Source organism: Nicotiana tabacum, chromosome 3, assembly GCF_000715075.1.
Source record: "Nicotiana tabacum cultivar K326 chromosome 3, ASM71507v2, whole genome shotgun sequence".
Taxonomy (NCBI): domain Eukaryota; kingdom Viridiplantae; phylum Streptophyta; class Magnoliopsida; order Solanales; family Solanaceae; genus Nicotiana; species Nicotiana tabacum.
The window spans coordinates 1,324,282-1,348,690 of record NC_134082.1 but is presented as its reverse complement, the minus strand read 5'-3'; the positions used below and the strand labels follow the sequence as shown (position 1 = coordinate 1,348,690).

General features: G+C 38.2%; 1 protein-coding gene across 1 annotated transcript; it reads left to right on the top strand.

Annotated features, from left to right (window-relative positions):
- Nucleotides 1-859: 859 nt before the first annotated feature.
- On the top strand, nt 860-3,888 carry LOC142174692 (uncharacterized). The gene is made up of 3 exons (XM_075240773.1): nt 860-1,024; nt 1,796-1,925; nt 2,912-3,888. Exons 1-3 carry the CDS (start codon nt 892-894, stop codon nt 3,714-3,716), a joined length of 1,068 nt encoding a protein of 355 aa, XP_075096874.1. The 5' UTR covers nt 860-891; the 3' UTR covers nt 3,717-3,888.
- The last annotated feature ends 20,521 nt before the right edge of the window (nt 3,889-24,409 follow it).

Below are 24,409 nucleotides of genomic sequence, written 5' to 3'. Positions count from 1 at the left end.
TGTGTAAACATAATACAAATAAATAAATTAATTAAATATGTCACTTTTCTAACAACTTAATCTTTAAGATGATGCTAATCACATTACTGTCTTTAACTTTTTGCTAATACTTCTATATGTACTTATAAAAAATTAAATATACTATTGCCATGTTATACCCGTCTCACTCAGTTATGTTAAGATAAATGAAGAATTCATGTGGCATATGTCCAAAAACAACACCACAAAGACGACGACGACAACAACAACAACCCAGTATTAATCTCATTTAGTGGGGTATGTACGCAGACCTTACCCCTACCCTAGGGTAGAGAGGCTGTTTCCAAATAGACCCCCGGCATCCTTCCCTCCAAGAACTTCCCACCTTTGCTCTTGGGGAGACTCGAACTCACAACCTCTCGGTTGGAAGTGGGGGTTGCTTACCATCAGAGCAACCCCTCGAACACCACAAAGAATGTTCAATATATATTTTGTACATTTAAAATTAATATTTTACTTATATACATAGTGTGACTTTTCGTAATATTTCGGTGAAGGGTAATCAGTTGACCACCCTCTATAAAAAGTGACTTCGCCCCTGGCTGTAACGTCGAAATCAGAATTTCAACTTTATGAACTCTAAAATCGAAGATTTCAAAATCTAATAATTAGATTCTAATTTTATCGCGTATATATATTTAATGAATTTCTTAATATAAAATACTGGTTGAACAAATGTTATTGAGTTTGACCGAACTCGTATCTGAACTTCTATCTCCCGGCCCTACCCTAGGTGGTGGGGTTAGTAACTAGCTACTTGTGTCGTCTCTCGCTCTATTTATTGGCATTCATGTTTGGGGCAGTTACCCTATTGAGCAAATTAAAGTGTGTTCTACACCATTCATACAACAAATGGGAAGAACACCATGTTGTGAGAAAGTGGGACTCAAGAGAGGCAGATGGACTGAAGAAGAAGATGAAATTCTCACTAAATATATTCAAGCTAATGGCGAAGGTTCTTGGAGATCACTACCCAAAAATGCTGGTACATTTCTTAAATGTTAAACTATATATTACGAGTCGCATTCATTTTCGCTTTGTGTATCGTGAAGTATGTGACAATCTCATAAAACGTTTTTTGCATAATACAAAGTATTATGGGGTAAAAAGGAGTTTAGTATAGCAATTGAATTGACTTTTTGTACTGAGAAAGATCTAGATATGATATGATTTGCATCGGTTCTCAATCGGAAGAATATCAGAAAGTCAGAGGCGAAACCAGAATTAAATAAGTGCTTACCATTCCTAGTTCACCATTTTTATCCATTAAATATTGATGGGATTAATACCTGAAAGTAGAACTGAATTCAGAGAGAGCATAAATTTACTTGATAATATCATGTCCTAACACACCCATTACAGACTTATTTTTTTCATAGGTCAAGCACATAAAAATATATTTTTTTCTCGGTAGCACTAGAATTTAAACTCATGACTTCAGGGCGCAGTTAGAGAGCGAGTTATGGGTTCAATCGAACGCAATAATTTTAGTTCAAAACTTATATTTGTTTGATGAAATTCATTAAATATGTGTAAATTAGAATCGAATAACTTAAAAATAATTAAAATCCCGAATCAATCAAATCCCGGTTCTGCCTATGCCTCTGCATGACTTCTTATATTTCTGATACTTATTTCATCAGAACTTTAAGCTAGTTAGAGAATATATTTTTACTTAATTATATTATGTTTCTAACACCTGTCACTCGCTTAATTTAACTAATTGTTTTATTTTTATTTTTATTTTTCTTTGAAGGGTTACTGAGATGTGGAAAGAGTTGCAGACTGAGATGGATTAATTATTTGAAAAATGATTTAAAGAGAGGTAACATAACTGCTGCTGAAGAAGCTATAATTATCAAGTTACGTGCAACTTTGGGTAACAGGTGTGTTCTGTCATTGATAATTAATTTTTTACAATTCATGTTTATCTTCCCTCCATTAATTTTAGACAAAAATATAAGAGACGGAGGTAAAAGTTAAAATACGGATTCGGTCGAACTCAATAATATTTGTTTAAAATTATATTAAATAATTTTTTTATTATATATATACATATTTTTTAAATTTAAAATCTAATTATTAGCACTTAAAGTCGTTATTTTAAATTTTAGAACTCATATATTTTGGTCCCTTGGAAAGTAGTCGTATATAATTGGGTATATTCGGGCTCCAATACCGATAATACACACCGGAGGAGAAATCAAAAAAACTTTAGCTTTTCTTTAATATATTATTTAATAGCAGTCGTATATCCGTGTCGACTTAAGCAAAAAGGTGGCGGCAGTGACCACTAAAAGTGGGAAAAGACTTTAATTTTGTACGTACGTAGGTGCAGATAGCGGTGTATAATGGAGTAATAATACTGAAAAAGAGAGTTTGCTATGTAAAGAGAAAAGGACAAGTGTAATATTTTGTTTGAGCACCACTTATAAAAATTTAAGTTTTATAAATTTAATCTTATATATATATATATTAGTATTAAACTCAATGTTAAAAATTATCAGTTTATAAATATTAATTTTTGTAATCTTAGTGAATTCTTACACATAAATTTATGTTTTGACTAAGTTTAAATATGACTATTCTACATCCGTCGTCTATGGGCTGCGACTACATATGACCATAAATTTAATTGTATATATACTGACTGTATAAATAATTTTTATATTAACAAATTGGTTCACTTTTTTTGGGTAAATATATTGTTGTTGTTATTAATTATGATCAATGTTGTGTAGTTATTTCTAAGATTACTTGGTAGAATAAAAATTCGTTTACGTATTAGAAGTTAAACTCATTCCTTTATTAATTTTTGGTATATTTTAGCAGTAAGTAACATATTAATTAAAATGTTCAATCTATTTTGCAGGTGGTCTCTAATAGCAGAATATTTACCGGGTAGAACAGACAATGAAATAAAAAACTATTGGAATTCTCGTTTGAGCAGAAAAGTAGAAAGCTTAAGGATTCCAAGTGATGAAAAGTTGCCACAAGCTGTTGTAGAATTAGCCAAAAATGGAACACATCAACTAAACAAGCAAAGACGCAGACGAACAAGTCCATCATCAAAGTCTATTGCTTCAAATTTATCGAAACCTGATCAGCTAGTAGCGGAGTCAGAATTTTCACCAAATGAGACTGTAATTCCTATGCCATCAACGCCAAATATAGAGAAAGAAGTCTTATCTAGCACCATAAATATTACTACTAGCTCATGGCAAGAATATGGGAATAATATTATAGCAAGTGGCAATAATATCATAGAGCTAGATAATGATCAAATGCAGTGGCGTGATGATATTGTGCTAATAGACGAAGATGAAGAGCTAGATCAAGATTTCATTCTCAGCTGTTTATGGAACGACGAAGGAGAAAATCTTGAAATAATCCAGCATAACAATAACAACAATAATAATAATGAAAAAGTAAGTGAAGAAGGTGGACATGACAAAATTATTGTTAGTGATGAAACAAAAACATTAATGGGGGATTGGGAATATTTATGGGCAAGTCATGAAGAAGCAGAGGAAGAGAACAACATGTCAAATAATAATTATATTTCATCTTGGCCATTGTGGGATAGTAATGACACTGCAGGGCTACAACAATATTGCACGAATAAAGCAATGGTAGAAATTGATCCCATGCAGAGTGAAGATCATCAGCATATATAGTGACCTTGTAGCTTGGCTTTTGTCTTAATTAAGAACTATTCAACTTTGTTGTAGTGCATTTGTTTTCTGTTTTTTTACTAGAATTATATATATACGTGTGTATATGTATTATAGATCTCAAGTGTTGGATGAAAACGGCCCAAAAATATTATTAATATGGTATGATATTAGTAAAAATAGCATGGGCTAGCCAGTTTTCGGACTGGTCATTCAAAAATAGCCAGCGTTTGTAAAGTTATTAAAAAATAGTTTCTATTTTGCTGCAACACAGAAAGCTCCAACATAACATACTGGAGATCGGTGCACCTGTATATGAACTTTCAGCATATTTTGCTGGAACTCCAACACGTGTAAAGTTCCAGCACAATATACCGGAGATTGGAGCACCTGTATATGAATTTCTAGCATATTATACTGGACCGGCATATTATACTGGAACTCCAGTATATTATATATGCTGGAAGTCCAGTATAATATACTAGAACTCCAACTCCAATATAATATACTAGAACTCAGTATATTATATATACTGAAATTTCAGTATATTATGCTGGAGTATTTTCCTGATTTTGAACAGTGTTTTCGTTCAGATTTATCTTTACATGAAAAGTGGCTAAATTTCGATTACTTTTGAAATTGTGGCTATTTTTGAATGACCACTTGTAAATCTGGCTATTTTTGAATTTCTCCCTATGATATTATCCGATTTGGACCAAGTCCGCACAGTTTTTCCATAAGGTCTCACGCCATTAACAACTTGTTTGGATGGTTGTTACCTATAGTATTGTATCGTATTATTATTTTAAATACAATGTTTGTTTTTGATTGTTACTTTAATTTTATTGTATCATATCATTAAATCCGTTGTTAAGTAACGACGAAATGTATCACTTTATGTAATGATCGATTTGGTGTGGTCGCATCGTTACCTTGTCTTTTTCTCTCATCTCACCTTTTATTATTATTAAATAATTTTATTTCTTTTACCCTACATTTTTATATGATAATTTTATCCCATATTATAATTTTTTTTAATATTGCAAATTTATTCTTCATATTATCTGGTGTGTGATATGATAAAACGATGGCAAACAATACAATCTATCCAAACATTTTCATCAAACGATACAGTATAATACAATACAATACAATACAATACAATACCTTATGAAACGATATGTAACAATCATCCAAACAAGCCGTGAGAGTATCTAGCTCTTTATAAGTAGCTTATTTTTTTTCCATGCGTGATTTTGTTCACACACACCCAATATCAACTACTATAAATGCACTGAATTTAATTCAAGAATCCTTCTTTGCAAGGCAGTAACTCTGTGAAGAGATGTTTACACTCAATTAAGTAATTTAATTTTAACAATAGATTAAGTGATAAATGTATATATAAACACCATATCTAAGAAGCTCAATACCGACCTTCACTGATCTGAGACGGCCCTCGGTTCAAGTACTCCGTCATCTAGCTACTCGAGCCTTGGAATAATAACATGACATTTATCTCTTTAGTGAAACCAATATTGTCTCCTTTTGTCTTTTATTCTCTTGAGCTGAGGGTCTTTCGGAAACAACCTCTCTACTCCTTCAAGGTAGGGGTAAGGTCTGCATACACACTACCCTCTCCAGACCCCATTAGTAAAAATTTATTGGGTTGTTGTTGTATTTTATTCTCTTTTATCCGACCCACTATGGCTAATTATGTGTATTATTACCATATTTATTACTTACACTTGATTAAGTATATTGGCTTGATATAAACTTGAGTATAAATAAGAGGCGGAGCTAGAGTATAACTCATTAGTTATAAATTTGTGCTAAGATCACATCCAAACTATCGTGATTCTTTGAATAAAGACCCGCGGTTAGATGTAGGTGTTGGAAAAATGTGCCTGTATTGAAAGTGATTTTGGCCCGATTAAGTGCAAATCGTTAGATAGATAATGAGTAAGATTATTTCCATTTTTTTAAGAACTAGAAAAACACCAACTAACTTCATTTTTTTAAGACCTACCCCTTTTTGGCCACAAATTCTTTAATTTACATTAAACACACACACGAGGCTAGTCGCACTACAGTTACTATAGGTCCCATGACATTGAAATATGTCGATGTCTGTACTGAATACAATATTATGTTCGGAGTATACTATTATACTATAATATAATATAAGTATAGTATTTTCTAGCTTGCCAAAGTGATATACCACTGCTGCTGGAATATTCCACACCTACATTGTCAAATATTATTGTACGAAAATGACTAATCGCATTATTCAAATAATATACGTGTTAGCCTCGTGAATTTTTTTGCCCCACACCAAACACACACACACACACACACACTATATATATATATATATATATATATATATATATATGACGTTATACACGCACCACCACCTGATCAGCTAGTATACGTTAATGATTTTGTCCACAGTGGCCGAGATGATATGATGGGACACCCTCAGAGGCTGATGATGTTATGAAATATGTACATATGCACGACATGACATTCATTCGCATATGCATGACACTATAATTATTCATGATTTACAAAGTTATTCAGATTTACATGTGGAGTCATTTACTCTATATTTCCTCCATGTCTGTTATATACTTATTTATGTGCACAACGAGTTCTTATAATTACCAAAAGATTTTATATAAAAATATGTTATTGCAAAAAATAATCATTGGTTGACAGATGCACGCACCTATCAACAGTCATTTTCCAGTTTAAACACTTTCGTTTGAATCGACATAGACAAGGCAATTAGAAAACAAATTATAAGAAGATTCTGTCAGATTTACCTTTTTGCAAATTGTTCTCTTTTTTGCATTTTATATGAATTAGTTGACTGGTACAAAATTTAATATTTACAAAAATTATTGTATAGCAATGTTCTTCTTATGTCAATATATATGATAAAAATATATTGTAATAACCCGACTTGTCGTTTTGAGCATTTGTACTTTGCTCGGTAGTTTGGGGCCACGAGTAGTTTCGTATGATGTATTATGACTTGTGTGCAAAATTTGAGTTCATTCCGAGTTGATTTGATATGTTTTGCGCGAGTTTTTGCAAGTCGAATGTTCAAAAGTTCATTAAGTTTGATTTGAGGTACGTTTCGTCGTTTCGATATTGTTATGCATGATTTGAGGCATCGAGCAGGTTTGTGTTATGTTATGGGACTTGTTGGTATATTTGTATATAGTCCCGAGGGGCTCGAGTGAGTTTCGAGTAGGTTTGGTGTCACGACATGGATTTTCCATCCTCAGGAGTCGTGATGGCGCCTACTCGTGGAAGCTAGGCAAGCCGAATATTATAAAATTATTACCATTTTTGTTAAACACGTTCAACAATTTAAAATAATAAGTGATTAAACAACGGAATAAATTAAATAACTGGAAATGCGGAAGACGAAAACTTAATAATTCAACTCAAACACTGCTACGTAGTTTGAAGTACAATACTATCCAAAATTTGGTGTCACAAGTCACGGACTATCTAAGAATACTACAAATAAGGTCTGAATGGAAATACATAAGTCTGTCTCTGAATAAGTAAAAACAGAAAGATGAAAGATAGGAGGAGATGCCAAGGCCCGCGGATGTCTGTAGGACTACCTCGGGTCGCCTGTGTGGACTAAAGACAGCACCCTCACTGCGGTCCAAACGCTCCGGTATCAGTATCTGCACACAGTGCAGAGTGTAGTATCACCACAACCGACCTCATGTGCTGATAAGTGTCTAGCCTAACCTCGGCGAAGTAGTGACGAGGCTAGGACCAGACTACCAAATAAACTTGTGCAGTTAAATCATATACAACGAAAATAAAAGCAGATAAATTACAGCTAAAGTTGGATGGGGAAACATGTTGCGGGGAGTAACTGATAACAACAGAATAACAGTAGAGAAATGTAAGGAACACCATAAATAAATTACCAGCAAAAGATAAGGAAATAAGAAACAAGTACACATGTAATACCGTTGCAAACGTGCAACCCGATCCCATTTCATACGATATCATTGCAGGCGTGCAACCCGCTCCCATTTCATATTTTACCATTGCAGGCGTGCAACCTTCTCCCATTTCATATATTACCATTGCAGGCGTGCAACCCGCTCCCATTTCATATATTACCATTGCAGGCGTGCAACCCGCTCCCATTTCATATATTACCGTTGCAGGTCTGCAGCCCGCTCCCATTTCATATTTTACCGTTGCAGACGTGCTACCCGCTCCCATTTCATTTATCAACACAAATCATAAAAGGATCCCGGCGAGGGAACAACAATATAACAACAGCATCCCGGTAAGGGAACAATAATGTAACAACATCCCGGCAAGGAAACAATAATATAACAACAACATCCCAGCAAGTGAACAATAATGTAACAACAACATCCCGGCATGGGAATAATAATGTAACAACATCCCGGCAAGGGAACAATAATATAACCCTCATATGAAGCACGAATAAACCATACGGAGTCATAAAATTACAATACAAGACTCACGGGCATGCTTGACACCGACGTATAGATACTCGTCACCATGCCTATACGTCGTACTCCACAATTAGCACATAGCAAATAAGATACAACTCCTAATCCCTCAAGCTAAGGTTAGACCAAACACTTACCTCGATGTCACGAACACAATTCAAGCCTCAACTATCGCTTTACCACTTGATTCCACCACCAATTCGCTCGTATCTAGCCACAGTTACTTAACTATATCAATAAATGCTAAATGAATCAATTCCAATGCATGAAACTAGTTTTTTCTAAAGTTTTCTCCAAAAAGTCAAAAATCGCTCCCGGGCCCACATGGTCAAAACCCAAGGTTCGAACCAAAACTCGATTGCTCATTCCCCCATGAATCTAAATATATAATTTGTTTTGAAATCGGACCTCAAATCGAGGTCCAAATCCCCAAAATTTGAAAAACCTAGGTTCTACCCAAAACACCCAATTTCCCCCATGAAAACCTTTGATTTTGAGTTGAAATCATGAGAAAAGATGTTAAAGATTAATAAAAACAAGTTAGAAATGACTTACAATCGATTTGGAAGAGTACTTGTCTTTGAAAAATCGCCCAAGAGTGTTTTAGTTTTGAATGGGTTTGAAAAATGAGAGATTTTCGGCTAAGTTATAATTTGCACAGGTGCAAATATCGCATTTGCGAAGTCAGGTTCGCAAATGCGAACTCGCAAATGCGGCCCAGACTTCCATTGCGAAGGTAGGCCAAATCCTGATGTCTTCGCAATTGCGAACAATTTTTCGCATTTGCGGTCCCTATTGAAGTCGCATTTGCGAGATAAGCCTCGCAAATGCGAGGATTCGTGCCCCATCCCATCATTGCAATTGCGATGGGTCTCTCACAAATGCGAGCTCGCAATTGCGATCCAGGCTTAGCAATTGCGAAGCCTACAGACCTACAACACACAGCAGTTGAAAATCTGAAACTTCCTAAGTTCAAAACACCTCGTGGCCTATCTAAAACTCACCCGAGCCCTGGGGTCTCCAAACCAAACATGCACGCAAGTCCAAAAATATCATACAGACTTGCTCGTCCGATCAAATCATCAAAATAACATCAATAACTATGAATTTAGTATCAAAATCAAAGAAAATATCAAGAACTTTCAAAGTTTCAAATTTTACAACTAAGGTTCCAAATCATGTCATATGACCTCCGTTTCTTACCAAATTTTACAGACTCGTATTAAATCACATATAAGACCTGTACCATACTCCGGAACCAAAATACGGGCCTGATACCATCAAATTTCAAACATTTTCCATTTCCAAAAACTCATATATTCTAGAAAATAATTTTCTTTAAAAATTCATTTCTCGGGCTTGGGACCTAGGAATTCGATTCCGGGCATACGCCCAAGTCCCATATTTTCCTACGGACCCTCTGGGACTGTTAAATTATGGGTTCGGGTTCGTTTACCCAAAATGTTGACTATCACACCCCCTTTTTCCCTCTTTGCATCGGAAAATCAGGTTTATGACATTTTGGTATAGGACAACTCATTCCTTTTGGGAACTAGGTTTTGCATTTGAAGATTCGCCACCTAATGATTTAAGGTGCATTAAGACACCCATAAGGTTCACTTCTAAGTTTGTTTGATAACCAGAGATAGGGTAAGAGCTTGAAATTATCCTAAGGGGAAGGTGTTAGGCACCCCTCAGTATCTACTAGTGTGGTTCCTGGCCAGACAGTTTTTGTAAATTTGAGCAATTTAGCAAATAGGTGAGTATATGTTCAAATAGTAGGGGATTTTAGTTTAAACACATAAGAGTTTGAAAGAACAATTATTAAAAGATGAATTTTGAAAAGAAGTTGCAAATGAAAAGAAAAGGGATCCTAGGTTTATTTATAATATGGATCGCATCAATGCGATACACGGTATGACACTCCTCGGAAGAGGGGATACGTATGGTATTAGCACACCGGTCATCATATCCATACCTACCCTTCCCACCCCGTTAAGGTATTATAGCGCGGATTGGTCTCGACCACCATCGCATGCTACTATCCGTCCCATTCCTATCAGTCCCGGAGGAACTTAGGACTACTATTCCTAAAGGGGAGGGATATATGTTGACTTTTAGGTTTCAAAAGGTGAAAAAAGCTAAGGCGGCATACAAAAACATATAAGACTGCACATTAGGGGGAAACATGTAAACAACTAAGAGGCTCATGTATACCTCCTCAAACAAAGCACATAAATAGCACGACTTAAACACAATCAGGGTTTGAATTTAAAGTACTAAGGCAAAGGGAGTTTTAATTGTTGAGGCAGATCATTTTATTACATAACTCAGATAAGAAGACCGAATCAGGCCTACCTGCTGGTTGTAGCAGTTACTAATTAACAAAGGCGGATTCAATTTTTCTTGTTGTCACCTAAGGCTTGCCTAAGTGTGTTTGGTGAGATCATATAAACATTTATGCCTATTACTGATTAGGAGTGTAGCAAAATAGTGACAGTTTTAAAACAAGCGGTTTGAGATCCTATAGGCATGCTTTCTAAACCGTATTAATAAAAGGAGAGTGGGTTGTTTAAAACTAGTTCAGAACAGTACGAGTTAAATTGATTTTAAATTAGACTGGTTTCAGATCCTATAGGCATGATATCTATTATTGCTAATTTTTAATTCCTATAGACATGATATCTAGTTGAATGTGAAATGAAACATGCAAAAATTACTTTGAAATTCCTATAGGCATGGTTTCTATGAAAAGAAAAAAAAATACTGATTTTAACCTTATGGACATGATGTTTGATTATAGCCGTTTAGATCCTAAAACATGGTGTCTAAGTGTGGTAATAAGACATGCAGAATTTAAAACAAGTCCTATAGGCATGTTATCTAAATGCAGAGTTAAACATGCAGAATCTAAAACAGGTCCTATAGGCATGTTATCTAAATACAGAGTTAAATATGCAGAATTTAAAACAGGTCCTATAAGAATGTTTTCTACCCTTCTAATAGCTAAACATGCATAATTACTCATCCCCTTTTCACTAGCTAACGCCGATGTTTATTACAAATTATTACAGACCAAATAATGAATTACATCAAAAAAGTGTAAAAGAAGAAGTTACAACTAGAGGAAGCCTGATTCTTGACTTCCTCTCTGAGTTATGGAATAAACCACCTCAAGCACCACTTGTTTCAAATCCTTTCTCAGACCTGGGTATGTCAAAGTTCCCTAAGGGTCTCAAGGGACCTCGGACAGCGCTTACACCCAAGTTTGCATAACCAGATAGAGATGAGTGCAATGTGGAAGGGTCAGCCCTTATGTGTCCAAGTTCAGAGGGAGCTCATGGGTCCCAAGGCAATGCTAACACAAGAGGGGCATAACCTAAGTTCTAAGAGTATAGTGGAAGTGCAGAAACAAAGATTTATTTAAAAGTAGGTTGAGAATAGTAAGGGGTAAGAGTGATTTGAAAACAGTAGTAGTAAAGCATAATCAACAGTTGCACAAAAGGGTCAGGGGTTCGGGAATACATTACATGGAGCATATGACCCTAGGTGGAGTCAGGTTTGGACATACACAGCAATAGATAATGCTGACATGCCCATAAACTAGCCAGGGAATACAAACACATAAGGGGATATGGGGTTTGGGATTCATAAGTCAGTAAATCACATAATCAAGTGACTGACAAAGTACATACTAAGGGTGTGCATTCGAATCGGTTTATCGATAAATCGAATCGATTATTTATTATCGGTTTATCAATATCAGTTTATCGATTTATTGATTTCGATTTCGAAATTTTCCTTATCGAGTTATCGATTTCAATTTCGATTTTGTCCTCTTCGGTTATCAGTTTATCGATAAACCGATAAGATATACTAAATTTTTTTACCCTTATTCTATAATACCCTTTCCTTTACCCTAAGTCCCTAACCCTATTATTTCATCTACCACATTTAAGGAATGATTATATTTAAAGCTCAAGGGAATGAAGTTCAAATTAATGGAAAATAGAATTAGTCGTGATGATGTATTTTTTTTATACCGTTGGAGTGTTGGTGGCATACATTTGATCCCTTACTTTAGTTTCGTTGCATGTGCTTGTTGACACAATTTTTATGTTATAAACGGTATTCGTCTTATTTTAGCTTCTTTTTGTCCATATTAGTTAGGCATGTTTATAGCGATATACTTTCCGTGGAATCCCTCAAATTTTCTTATTAGTGTAATCGATAACCGAATCGATTAGCCACAAAAATCGATAAATCAAAATCGAAAAAATCGAAACCTTATTGAAATGATAATGATAAGCATATGTTCAAATCGATAATCGATAAGGGTCAAAATCGAATCGATAAATCGAAGGCACACCCCTAGTACATACATAAGGGAACACATTAATTTAGAAGGGGAGGGAGCATATTACAACATGCTTAGTAATGAAACTTGATTGCATAAGTATAAGTAGAAACAGGCAAGAGTGAAGGAAACAGCTAAAGAAACATGTTGTTTTTGATGCTCGAAGATTAATTAGGACATACCAGTAAGAAGCAAATGCATAAAGGAAAATTAAGCAAATTTCCACAACCTAGCCTTGGCTTTCAACCGGCTAGACAAAGCAGTAAGCACAAGTACTAACAGAGAAAAGAGAGAGAGAGTTTTGAATGAAGTGTGTGTTCTGAACTCAGATGGTTCGTGTGTTTGAGAGAAAAAGGATGCAGGGTATTTATAGCTTCTAAAAACGAGTGAAAAGTAAGGTAATAAGTAAAGTTTTAATACAAATATGGAAACAATCAACAGTTAGAATCAATTATACAAGTGATTCCCTTTAATTAAGGAATCATTGTTTAACGGGTAGTAACAGGTTCAAATAAAGAAAAAACTCAGTTTGGGAGTAGATTCATTATTGCCATAAAAGGGGTAGTAAAAGCATGCAGTGAATAATCAAGTCTACGTACGAAAATATGCTTATTTTTGGAAAGGATTCAGCAAGGTAAATGTTACAGTAAAGGGAAAAGAATCAATCAATTTTAAACTGGCGAGTGAAATTAGGGTTCATAACAGAAAAAACTTTGGAATCAGTTACAAGATCAAGATCAATCAAAGAAGAAACATGCTTCTGCCCTTTAGTATATAAATAGAGTGAACAAAGACATCAGACATGCGAGGCCAAGCCCATTGGCAAAAGAAGCAGCATACAATAGTAGTAGAAATAAGCATAAGGTTCAGTAGATAGTCAGGGCTCACACATATAGCCAAAGTGAAGAAGAGAGTCAAACAAGTAAAGTCCTCACAGTAACATGTGAGGAAACCTTTTGAAAAGTTAGGGTTTCAAGTCGAGTTTAGAAGACAGTAAAACTCGGAATCAGATAAGTCACATAAAGAAGAGGGAGTCAGAAACAAAGAACTTTAATCGAATCAAGTGCATGCTCAAACAAACAGTTTCAGACCAAGAAGACTTAGGGTTTTCAACAACAATCGAGTTTAAAAGATGATAAACGAATAAGTCAAACAAGAACTTAACCAAACAAGTACTCATCTAACAAACAGCTTCAGAACTCGAATGAGACCCAAAAGAAATTAGGGTTTTCAACATGCTAACTCAGATAGAAGAACAACATGAGCAAAGCATAGCAAAATCACAAACACATTAAAATCAGAGAAGCGATTTTTGAAATAACTTAAAGGAAAACCCTAATTGAAAAATAAAGAGTTGTTTTGAAAGCAAAGTTAAAGAACCTTCGAGAAACACTTAAGAAAGTCATAGTAAGTACAGATTTAAAGCAGATCTGAGAGAAAGTTGAAAGATCTTAAAGATTAGGGTTTTGAAAACCCCAGAAAAGGTGAGAAAGGCCCTGAAAGTTACCGATCTAAACCAGGAGAGTCAAGGATCTGACTTGAACGACCATGGCTGGCCGGAGAAAGGTCAAGGATGACTGGAGAAAAGCCACGAACTAAAATCGAACAAGGTCTGGACCAGATTCCCTCAAGGTCTGCCCATGAAACCACGGGAACAAACACCCAGGAGCCATAGGAGGCCACTACACGTCTCCAATGGCCATGGGAGGCCATGGATTAGTCAAGGTTTATGGTGGATTAGGGTGTAGTTTGATAGCAGCGACTAGGGTTCGTAAGAGTTTTAGAGAGAGTTGAGATAGAAGAGGGATTCAAAGGCGGCGGTAGGTAAATAATGAAGTAGGGTAAGGGGTCGTTTGGAGTTAAAAAGGAAAGGGAAGCTGGTGGTCGTTGATCTAAATGATCAACGGCTGGGATTAAAGGAGTTAGGTGGGGATCCGGGTTGGGTCATGTAAATTGGGTGAGGAGATCGGGTTTGAGTGGGAATTGGTTCGAAAGAAGTGGGTTCAGATTGGGGCCAAATTAGGCTATAACTGAAATGAAATTGGGCTATCATTTGAATAACCATTTTCCTCTTTTAAAATTATAAAAAATAGTAAATTAATTTCTGGAAATAAATTAAAAGTACTAAAATGATTTATGACATATAATTATTAATTTAAAATTACTAGACTTAATTGCTATTAAGACAAACGCAATTAAATCCTAAAAGAGGCTAATATTGTAATTATGCAATTTAGCTTTAAAAATACTAAATAAATTTGTAAAAATATGCAAAGATTCCCTTAGCTATATTTTAGCATAAATATAAAAGTCCAACAAGTGAATCACCAAAATGATATTTTTTGGAAATAATTATTGGGTTTTCATTGATAAAAATAGAGAAATAAATTAGTTTAAAAAACCTTTAAAAATTAAGAAAAAATAAAAAAATACTTGGACATACTTATATATGTATACATATGCTATTTTGAAGGTATTTCACATATTAAAAAATATATAGAAAAAATTGGGTATTAACAGTTGTCCCTCTTTAGCCGGGAAGGATGAAAGAGTTGTCGGGTAAAGATATGATGACCAATTTTGTCCGAACGAAACGATTTGAAGAATTTAGGTCGCGCCTTGGCTTTTAATCTACCTACATATCCCCGGTTTTTAGGAATCAGGCCATATGTAGTTCAAGATCTGTCGGCGGAGTATGCCGATAGAGACTTTCCAAGAACGGACGCACTATCCAGAATGGGGTGAGTAGGCGGCTTGTGAGAATGGTTATGGTTTGATATGGATGCAAGAACTGGAGCGGGTTTGCTCCTGTCAGGATGGTTGTTGCTCGCCGGTGTACCTGCAATTAGAAACAATACAAACGTATATTGTGCATAAATCTAAACATGATGCAAATTCCCGTTGGACCATGAATGTTATCTTCGGACAATTAGGATGACGTTCTTAGACCATGACGTCCTGCGCCATGAAGCGTATGATAAAGGATTCGCATGCCATGAAGTTATGCTCTCGGGCTATGAGGATGGTGCCTCCGAACCATGGTGCCTTTGAATAATGATATGCAAAAGATTAAAAAGGATCCTCAGGCCATGACATGGTGTTCTCGGGCTATGAAGATGGTGCCTCTGAACGATGATGCCTTTGGATAATTTGGCGATCTTTCAACCCATGAGATGCAATATGTGGCAATCTTTCAGCCCATGGGATGCAGTATGAGGCGATCTTTCAGCCAAGCAGATGCAGTATGGGGCGATCTTTCAGCCGTGAGATGCAGTATGTGGTGATCTTTCAGCCATGTGGATGCAGTATGAGGCGATCTTTCAGCCCATACAGATGCAGTATGAGGCGATATTTCAGCCCATGCAGATGCAATATGTGGTTATCTTTCAGCCCATTAAATGTAGTGTACGGCGATCTTTTAGCCATGCAGATGTAGTGAGGCAGTGTTTATCCTTATGCAAGGATGAAGGCAGTGTTTAGCCTTACGCAATGCAAATAAAGATAGAGGTAAAGCTTAACCTCGGAAGGCAGAATGGTAGCCTTATGCAATGCAAAAATGCAGATGGAGGTAGAGATTAACCTCGGAAGGCAGAATGGTAGCCCTATGCAATGCAAAAAATGCATATGGAGACAACTTTAGTCTCGGAAGGCAGAATGGTAGCCTTATGTAATACAGAAATGCAAATGGAGACAATGTTTAGTCTCGAAAGGCAGAATGGTAGCCTTATACAATGCAAAAATGCAGATGAAGACAACACTTAGTCTCGGAAGGCAGAATGATAGCCTTATGCGAGAAATAAAATGGAAGATGGTAGTAGAGCTTTCTTAGCTGATAGCAGATTGCGGCATTGTGATTGCCGGGGACATTGTGACATACGGAATATCACTGGTGTGTGCAGATAGAAAATGTTGGTAAGTGGCAACGGTTCCGGGAATTGTATTCCTGAATAATGTTTGTCCCACGGGTGTATAGTATGTTTGATGATTTCGCAATCCATGTACCTACATCGAAAGAAAAATTGTGAGTTTTGTAAGGGGAGGTTAGTTTTTATCCCCGCTGGCTTTGCTTGACCTGCTCGGCTCTGACCTGGTGATATTTTATGTATCATTGGGGTAGCGTTGCTAAACAAAGCAATTTCAGTAATATGCATGATTTTGTAAAAATATGACATAATAATAATTTTTAAATCAACTGATGACTGTGATATGATTCAGGATATTGCAGCCTCTCTTGCTACGGTATTTTAAGGGTCCCCCTCAAAATTCTGCCCCAGTTTAATGGGTTGATGCTTCTGACTGTTGCTTGCGACGATCGGCTGAAATTACTTCAGAATTTTGAGGGTCCTCCTCAAAATTCTGTGCCAATTTCAAATTGCGGGGGGGAATTAAATTTTTATTGAATTGTTACCGAACCCATAGGGCTGCCTACGTATCCCCTCTTAAAAGGGAATCAAGTCAGGCGTAGTTCAAAATCTATCATATAAGGTAAGCATAAAGATTACACATAGTAGCGCTTCACTGCATCTGAATTGATTGGTTTTTGTCCAGACTTCTCTGTCCATTTCTGCAAGTATGAGGGCTCCTCCTGTCAGAACCCGATGAACCATGTATGGACCTTTCCAGTTGGGAGAGAATTTCCCTTTGGCTTCATCTTGATGCGGAAAAATTTTCTTTAACACCAGCTGCCCCGTTGTGAACTGTCTCGGCTTGACTCTTTTGTTGAAGGCTCATGACATTCTGTTTTGATAGAGTTGACCATGGCAAACTGCATTCATTCTCTTTCCGTCGATTAGAGCTAGTTGCTCATAATGACTTTTCACCCATTCTGCGTCATCGAGCTCAGCTTCTTGTATGATCCTTAGGGAAGAAATTTCTACCTCGACAGGAATGACTGCCTCTGTACCATAAACCAGCATATAGGGGGTTGACCCAGTTGACGTGCAGACTGTGGTGCGATATCCCAATAGAGCAAATGATAACTTCTCGTGCCACTGTTTATGCCTCTCTATCATTTTCCTCAATATCTTCTTGATATTCTTGTTGGCAACCTCTACAGCTCCATTCATTTGTGCCCTATATGCTGTGGAATTCTTGTGTTTGATCTTGAAGGTTTCATACATAGTTTTCATCAAGTTACTATTGAGGTTGGAGCCGTTATCAGTAATGATCGACTCTGGTATCCCGAATCGACAAACATTGCAGTCGCGAACAAAGTCCGCCAAGACTTTCTTAGTCACTGCTCTGTAAGATGTCATTTTGACCCATTTGGTGAAATAATCGATTGCTACTAGGATAAACCTGTGCCCATTGGAAGCGGCAGGCTCGATTGGTCTAATGACATCAATTCCCCAAGCGGCAAACAGCCAAGGTGAGTTTGTTGCATTAAGCTTATTTGGAGGCACCTTTATCATGTCTGCATGTATCTGACAACGGTGGCATTTTCGTACATACTGGATCCAGTCCGTTTCCATAGTCATCCAAAAGTAACCGGCCCGGAGTATCTTCTTTGCTAAGACAAAATCGTTCATATGTGGGCCGCAGGTCCCAGCATGAATTTCCTCTAGTAGCTTGGATGCTTCTTTTGATTCGACACACTTTAATAGTCCCAAATCTGGAGTCCTCCTATATAGGATTCCTCCGCTGTGAAAGAAATTGTTGGACAACCTCCGAAGTGTGCGTTTCTGAGTAGGATTTGCAAGTTCTGGATACTCTCCTTTTGCTAAATATTCCTTGATATCATGAAACCAAGGCTTTCAGTCTGCTTCTTCTTCAACATGGGCACAGTAAGCTGGCTGATCATGGATCTTTACTGGAATGGGATCAATGAAATTTGTCTGGATGTTGTATCATAGATGACAGGGTAGCCAATGCGTCGGCCAACTCGTTTTGGATTCTGGGAACATGTTGGAACTCAGTTTTTGTGAACCTTTTCCTCAATTCCTGTATATGATGCAGATACGGGAGTATCTTGGAGTTCTTGGTTGCCCATTCTTCTCTCACTTGATGTATAAGCAGGTTTGAATCTCCAATTACTAGCAGCTCTTGAATGTTCATATTAAGGGCCATTTTGAGCCCGAGGATGTAGGCTTCATACTCGGCCATATTGTTGGTGCATAGGAACCTGAGTTTGGCAGACACCGGATAATGCTGACCGGTTTCTGATACTAGGACTGCTCCTATGCCAACTCCTTTGAAGTTTGCCGCTCCATCGAAAAACATTCTCCAACCAGCATAGGATTCTACAACGTCTTCTCCTATGAATGATACCTCTTTGTCGGAAAATATGTTTTCAGGGGTTCGTATTCTCCATCCACGGGATTCTTCGCAAGGTGGTCTGCTAGTTCTTGTCCCTTGACCGCTTTCTGATTTACGTACACAATGTCGAACTCTCTCAACAGGATCTGCCACTTGGCTAGCTTGCCAGTGGGCATGGGCTTCTGGAAGATGTACTTCAAAGGATCCATCCATGATATGAGATACGTAGTATAGGCACAGAAATAATGCTTCAGCTTCTGAGCTACCCAAGTCAAAGCATAACAGGTGCGCTCTAATAGAGAATACCGGGCCTCATATGGGGTGAACTTCTTACTAAGATAATAGATGCCCTGCTCTTTCCTCCCCGTTTCGTCATGCCGCCCTAGAATGCAACCAAAAGCCTCATCCAATACTGCAAAGTAGAGTAATAAGGGTCCACCTGGCTCTGGCGGGACCAAGACTGGTGGTATTGACAGGTACTCTTTGATTTTGTCGAAGGCCTTTTGGCAGTCATCAGTCCATTTGGTAGTGGCGTCCTTCTTCAACATCTTAAAAATTGGCTCACAAATAACCGTAGACTGTGCTATGAATCGGTTGATGTAATTGAGCCTTCCCAAGAAGCTCATCACATCTTTCTTATTCTTTGGCGGTGGCAAATCTTGAATAGCTTTGACTTTTGATGGATCCGGTTCTATTCCCTAGTGACTCACAATAAACCCAAGTAATTTCCTAGCAGGAACCCCAAATGCGCATTTGCGGGGTTCAGTTTCAGGTTGTACCTTCGCAATCTATTGAAGAACTTCCTCAAATATTCATTGTGATCAGTGGCCTTCTTGGACTTGATGATGACATCATCTACATATACCTCAATCTCCTTGTGTATCATATCATGAAAAATGGTAGTCATGGCCCTCATGTAGGTGGCCCCTGCATTCTTCAGGCCGAACGACATCATCTTGTAACAGTGTATTCCCCATGGCGTAATGAAGGAGTTTTCTCAGCATCTTCTTCATCCATCCAGATCTGATGATAACCCGCGAAACAATCTACAAATGACTCTAGCTCGTGCTTGGCGCAATAGTCAATCAGGATGTGTATGTTCGACAAAGGGAAGTCGTCTTTTGGACTAGCCTGGTTGAGATCCCGATAGTCAACACAGACTCTGACATTCCCATCCTTCTTTGTCACTGGCACGATGTTGGCTAGCCATGTCGGGTATTTTATTACCCTGAGAACCTTAGCTTTGATTTGCTTAGTGACTTCTTCCTTGATTTTCAAACTCATATCAGGCTTGAACTTTTTGAGTTTTTGCTTTTATCGGAGGATATGTCAGATCGGTTGGCAGTTTGTGAGCCACAATAGACGTACTCAGACCAATCATGTCATTATACAACCAGGCGAATATGTCCTTATATTCCTTTAGAAATTCCGTGTATTCCTTCTTTTTTTACGGTGAGAAGTGGACGTTGATTATTGTTTCCTTGACATTTTCGGCATCTCCCAAGTTAACAATTTCTGTCTTGTCTAGGTTGGACTTTGGTCTGTTCTCAAAGTTCTCAACTTCTTTGACAATCTCATCTAGTATGTCATCTTCCTCTGAATCAATGTCCGTTTGTTGCATTGTCTCATTATATGTCACAGTCATTGGTTCATCAAGATAAGTAATAGTAATGCCCGAGGCTCGCCGTGCTCTGGTTGTATTGATAGTCCAGTTATTGAGGTGTGTCCCTCTGCTTACAGCATGTATGGAAGGGCCTTCCTCCCCCTACTCCTCGAGAACAACACAACAGTCCATGTCGTTGTCTTCCAAGAACAAGTTCTTCACCGCGGCCAGGGATTCTTCGTCCTCTGACCCATAAACAATGTCGGCCTGCTAAAAAGTCTGCTCCAAACATGGTATTGGCTGCTCCAGTGGGTAGTAAGGACAGCGCCATGGTGGAGACCAGTTGTTGAATTCTTCCCAGGTGTACTCATATCCCATACCGAAAGTGGTGCCATGTTTCTTGAGCTTTATAGGCTTAGCGATTCCTTGGAGGTTCTTTTCGAGCCCTTTGCCAGGTTCGTACCCACTCTAGCTCAGTATACTCTCGATTTTGTTATCCCACCATTTATCTTTGTCAACAACATTTACCCTTTCAATGTGGTGGTAAGTCTCTCCACCTAGCTTCCTTATTCCTTCGATTACCGGAATGGTCTTGCGACTATATATAGGGTTGCTACCGTCGCCGTAAATGATCACATCTTGATGATTTCATTCGAATTTTACTGCTTGATGCAGTGTTGATGCTACAGCCCTAGCAGCTTGAATCCACGGCCATCCCAACAGCAGGTCGTAAGATGCCAGTACGTCTATCACTTGGAAGTCGACATCGAACCATGTTGATCCCATTTGCAATCATAGGACAATCTCACCAATAGTGGACTTCTGAGAACCATCAAAGGCTTTCACATTGATTGCTCCATCCCTTATCTCGTACAGTCCTTTACCCAACTTCTTGAATGTTACCAGTGGACAAATGTTGATATTGGAACCTTCATCGATTAGGATTCTGGTGATAAAATAGTTCTCGCATTGCACAGTGATGTGTAGTGCCTTGTTGTGCCCCAAACCTTCAGGTGGCAGCTCGTCCTCGTGAAAGGTAATCTTATGGCTCTCCAACACTTGTCCTACCATGTTGTCCATCTCCCCACCAGTGATGTTGCTTGGTACGTATGCTTCACTCAGCACCTTTATTAGAGCGCACTTGTGTGCCTCAGAATTTTGTAGTAAAGCAAGAATGGAGATTTGTGCTGGTGTTTTGTTCAACTGGTCGATGACCAAGTATTCCTTGGCTTGTATCTTTCTCCAAAGGTCGTCTGGATCTGTATCAATGATGGGTGGCCAGTTGGAGGCCTGCTTACTTGACTCAGCTAGATGTTCAGGGGTATAGACTCTACCAGTTCTTGTCATTCCCTGTGCTACAATAGTTTCTTCAAACCTGACCTTGTCTTTCCTCCTTGCCTTAGTAGTATAGTCCCAAGGTACAGTCTTTGTATGGAATGGTGTCATGGTCAACATCGCCACTGGGATCGGAGTGGCTACCCTTACTCCGAATGGAGCATGTGTCTTGGGTGGTAAAACTGCAATTTCAAACAGTGTGGGTGCATTTGCCGGAGACACAAATTTGACCTCAATTGATGCTGGTGTCTTTTGCAGACGATGTCGCTTCAAATTCAAGTGGCACAAACATATTTACTCCAGCGTCCCCAAATGGTTGAATCTGGACTATGATTGGACTAAGAGTAACTATTGGTTGCTTTGGGTCATCACCTTCTGCGATTAATGCGATGATCCCTCGGGATCCCAATCATCCTCTATTTCAATCATGTGGATACCTCTACCCTTATGGTCTGGTAGAGAGTTGTTGCGGACATTTGGAGCGGGTTCATTTGCCACAATAATCTTGTTATCAATTAAAGTCTGGATCTTGTCTTTCAAAGAACGACATCCATCGATGGTGTGCCATTTCATGCCGAAATGGTATGCACAAGATTTATTTGGGTTAACCCACTGAGAAGGGTTCTTAGGGGTTGCAGCAGGGATAGGGGTGACACAACCAGCAGCTTTGAGCCTCTCATACAACTGGTCAATAGGTTCAGTAATGGATGTATATTATTTTGGAGGTCTATGATCAAAAATTGGTCGAGGTCTAGGGAAGTTTTGGCATGCAGGAGGTGATTGATAGTGGGATGATTGAGTTTTATAGGTTTGGTAGACATGAGCGGGTTGGGAATATCTAGTGAAGTAGGCTGATATGTGGGAGGTGTAGGTGATTGATAAGTGGGTGGTGGAGCTTGATAGGAGGGTGAGGGTGCTTGGTAGTTCGGAGTAAGTTGATATGTGAGTGGAGGTGTTGGGTAAGTTTGGTATTTGATAGAAGATTTGGTCCTTTGTGCAACCATCACGGCTCCTACGTCCCTTTTCTTGGACACACCACCGGACTATAAAGCTTTATTTGTAGCTTGCAAGGCCTCGAAGTTTATAACCATACCGCTTTTGATACCTTCTTCGATTTTTTCACCCAGTTTGATAATGTCGGAAAATTTGTGGTTTTCAATCATCATTAGTCATTCATAATATTGCGAGCCTTGGGCCCGAACAAAAAATTTATTCATCTATTCCTCCTCTAGGGCAGGCCTGACCTTAGCAGCATCGTACCTCCAGCGAGTAACATACTCGCGAAATGTTTTTGTAGGCTTCTTCTTTAGATTCTGAATATAGAGCACATCCGGAGTATTCTCTGCGTTAAACCTGAACCTGTCCATAAAGTCGGACACCATGCCTACTAGCTTGACCACTTCTTTGGATCTTGGCTGATGTACCAAGACAACGCATCTCCTTTCAAACTCCTCATGAACAGCTTCATGCGGATTCTCTCGTCTTTCCCTACTCCAACCAGCTTGTCACAATACGTCCTCAAATGGACCCTTGGATTGCCTGTACCGTCAAACATTTTGAACTTTGAAGGTTTGTATCCCTCGAGTAGTTCGACATCGGGATTTATGCAAAGATCTTCATAGTTCAACCCCTCAATTCCCTTGCTTCTTTCCACGCCTTGAATCCGGCTAGTCAATTTCTTAAGTTCCTCCGCTAGGTTCCTGATGAGCAAATCTTTATCATCAGACTCGGGTGTGCTTGAGATAAGTTGGGTGGAGTGTGGCACGATCTCCATATAGATGGGGGTGTTATGGTGGGTGTGAAAGTGGTCATTTGTGGAGTTTTGGAGTTCTGGGATGAGTAGCGGAGTGTTATTTGGGGTATAACAGGTGTTGCATTGGGTCTTTGGTGGAATAGTATGAGGAGCAGGATGATTCTGTTGCATTGGGATGTATTGAGGTGGTGTAGGGTTTTGAGTATTGGGAAAGGTGATATCTGGGGTGCTGAGGGAAAACGACAGGCTTGCCAGATTCTGACCCTGATCGAGTTCTTCTTGGAATTTCAACAGCATTTGTTCAAGTTGGGATACATTCTCCTTAAGAACCTGAGTAACATGGCCATTGGCGGCCTCTACGCGTTCAGTTGAATTCTCCTTTCTGAAATTGTTCAAATCTTCCATTTTGTATTTGTTCTTGTTTTTTATAGGACTAAGAGAAGGAGTGGGTGGAGGGCCCATGGATCTCGTGGAATATGATGATGTTGCCAGAGTGCACGAACTAACCTTTGGGGATGGGAATAATAAAAACAAAAGGTAATCAAGTTAGTGAGAATTATATGAAGTATTGCAATATTTAAACACATAGTGCGGGAATGTAAACCGTGTCCTAATTTGGGGACCTCTTTGTGCCCGAGGTAGACCTAGTAACAAATTGATTTGGAGAACTTAGGATGCTAAATGCCTCATTTTATTGATAAAAACAGACGAACCCAAATCGACACTAAGAAATAAAAGTCACTAATGGCCATTGGCCTTATTACATTCATAAAGCGAAAAAGGTAAACTCCTATCTACTTGGTCCCAGAAGGACCTTCCCAAGATTGAATGTTCTCGTTGATCAAATCCTCCAGTTCGCGTAGGTTC

Coding starts and splice junctions, on each gene's coding strand:
- LOC142174692 (XM_075240773.1), top strand. CDS start 892: ATGGGAAGAACACCATGTTGTGAGAAAGTGGGACTCAAGAGAGGCAGA. Junction 1,025..1,795: donor ATCACTACCCAAAAATGCTG/GTACATTTCTTA, acceptor TTTTCTTTGAAG/GGTTACTGAGATGTGGAAAG. Junction 1,926..2,911: donor CGTGCAACTTTGGGTAACAG/GTGTGTTCTGTC, acceptor TCTATTTTGCAG/GTGGTCTCTAATAGCAGAAT.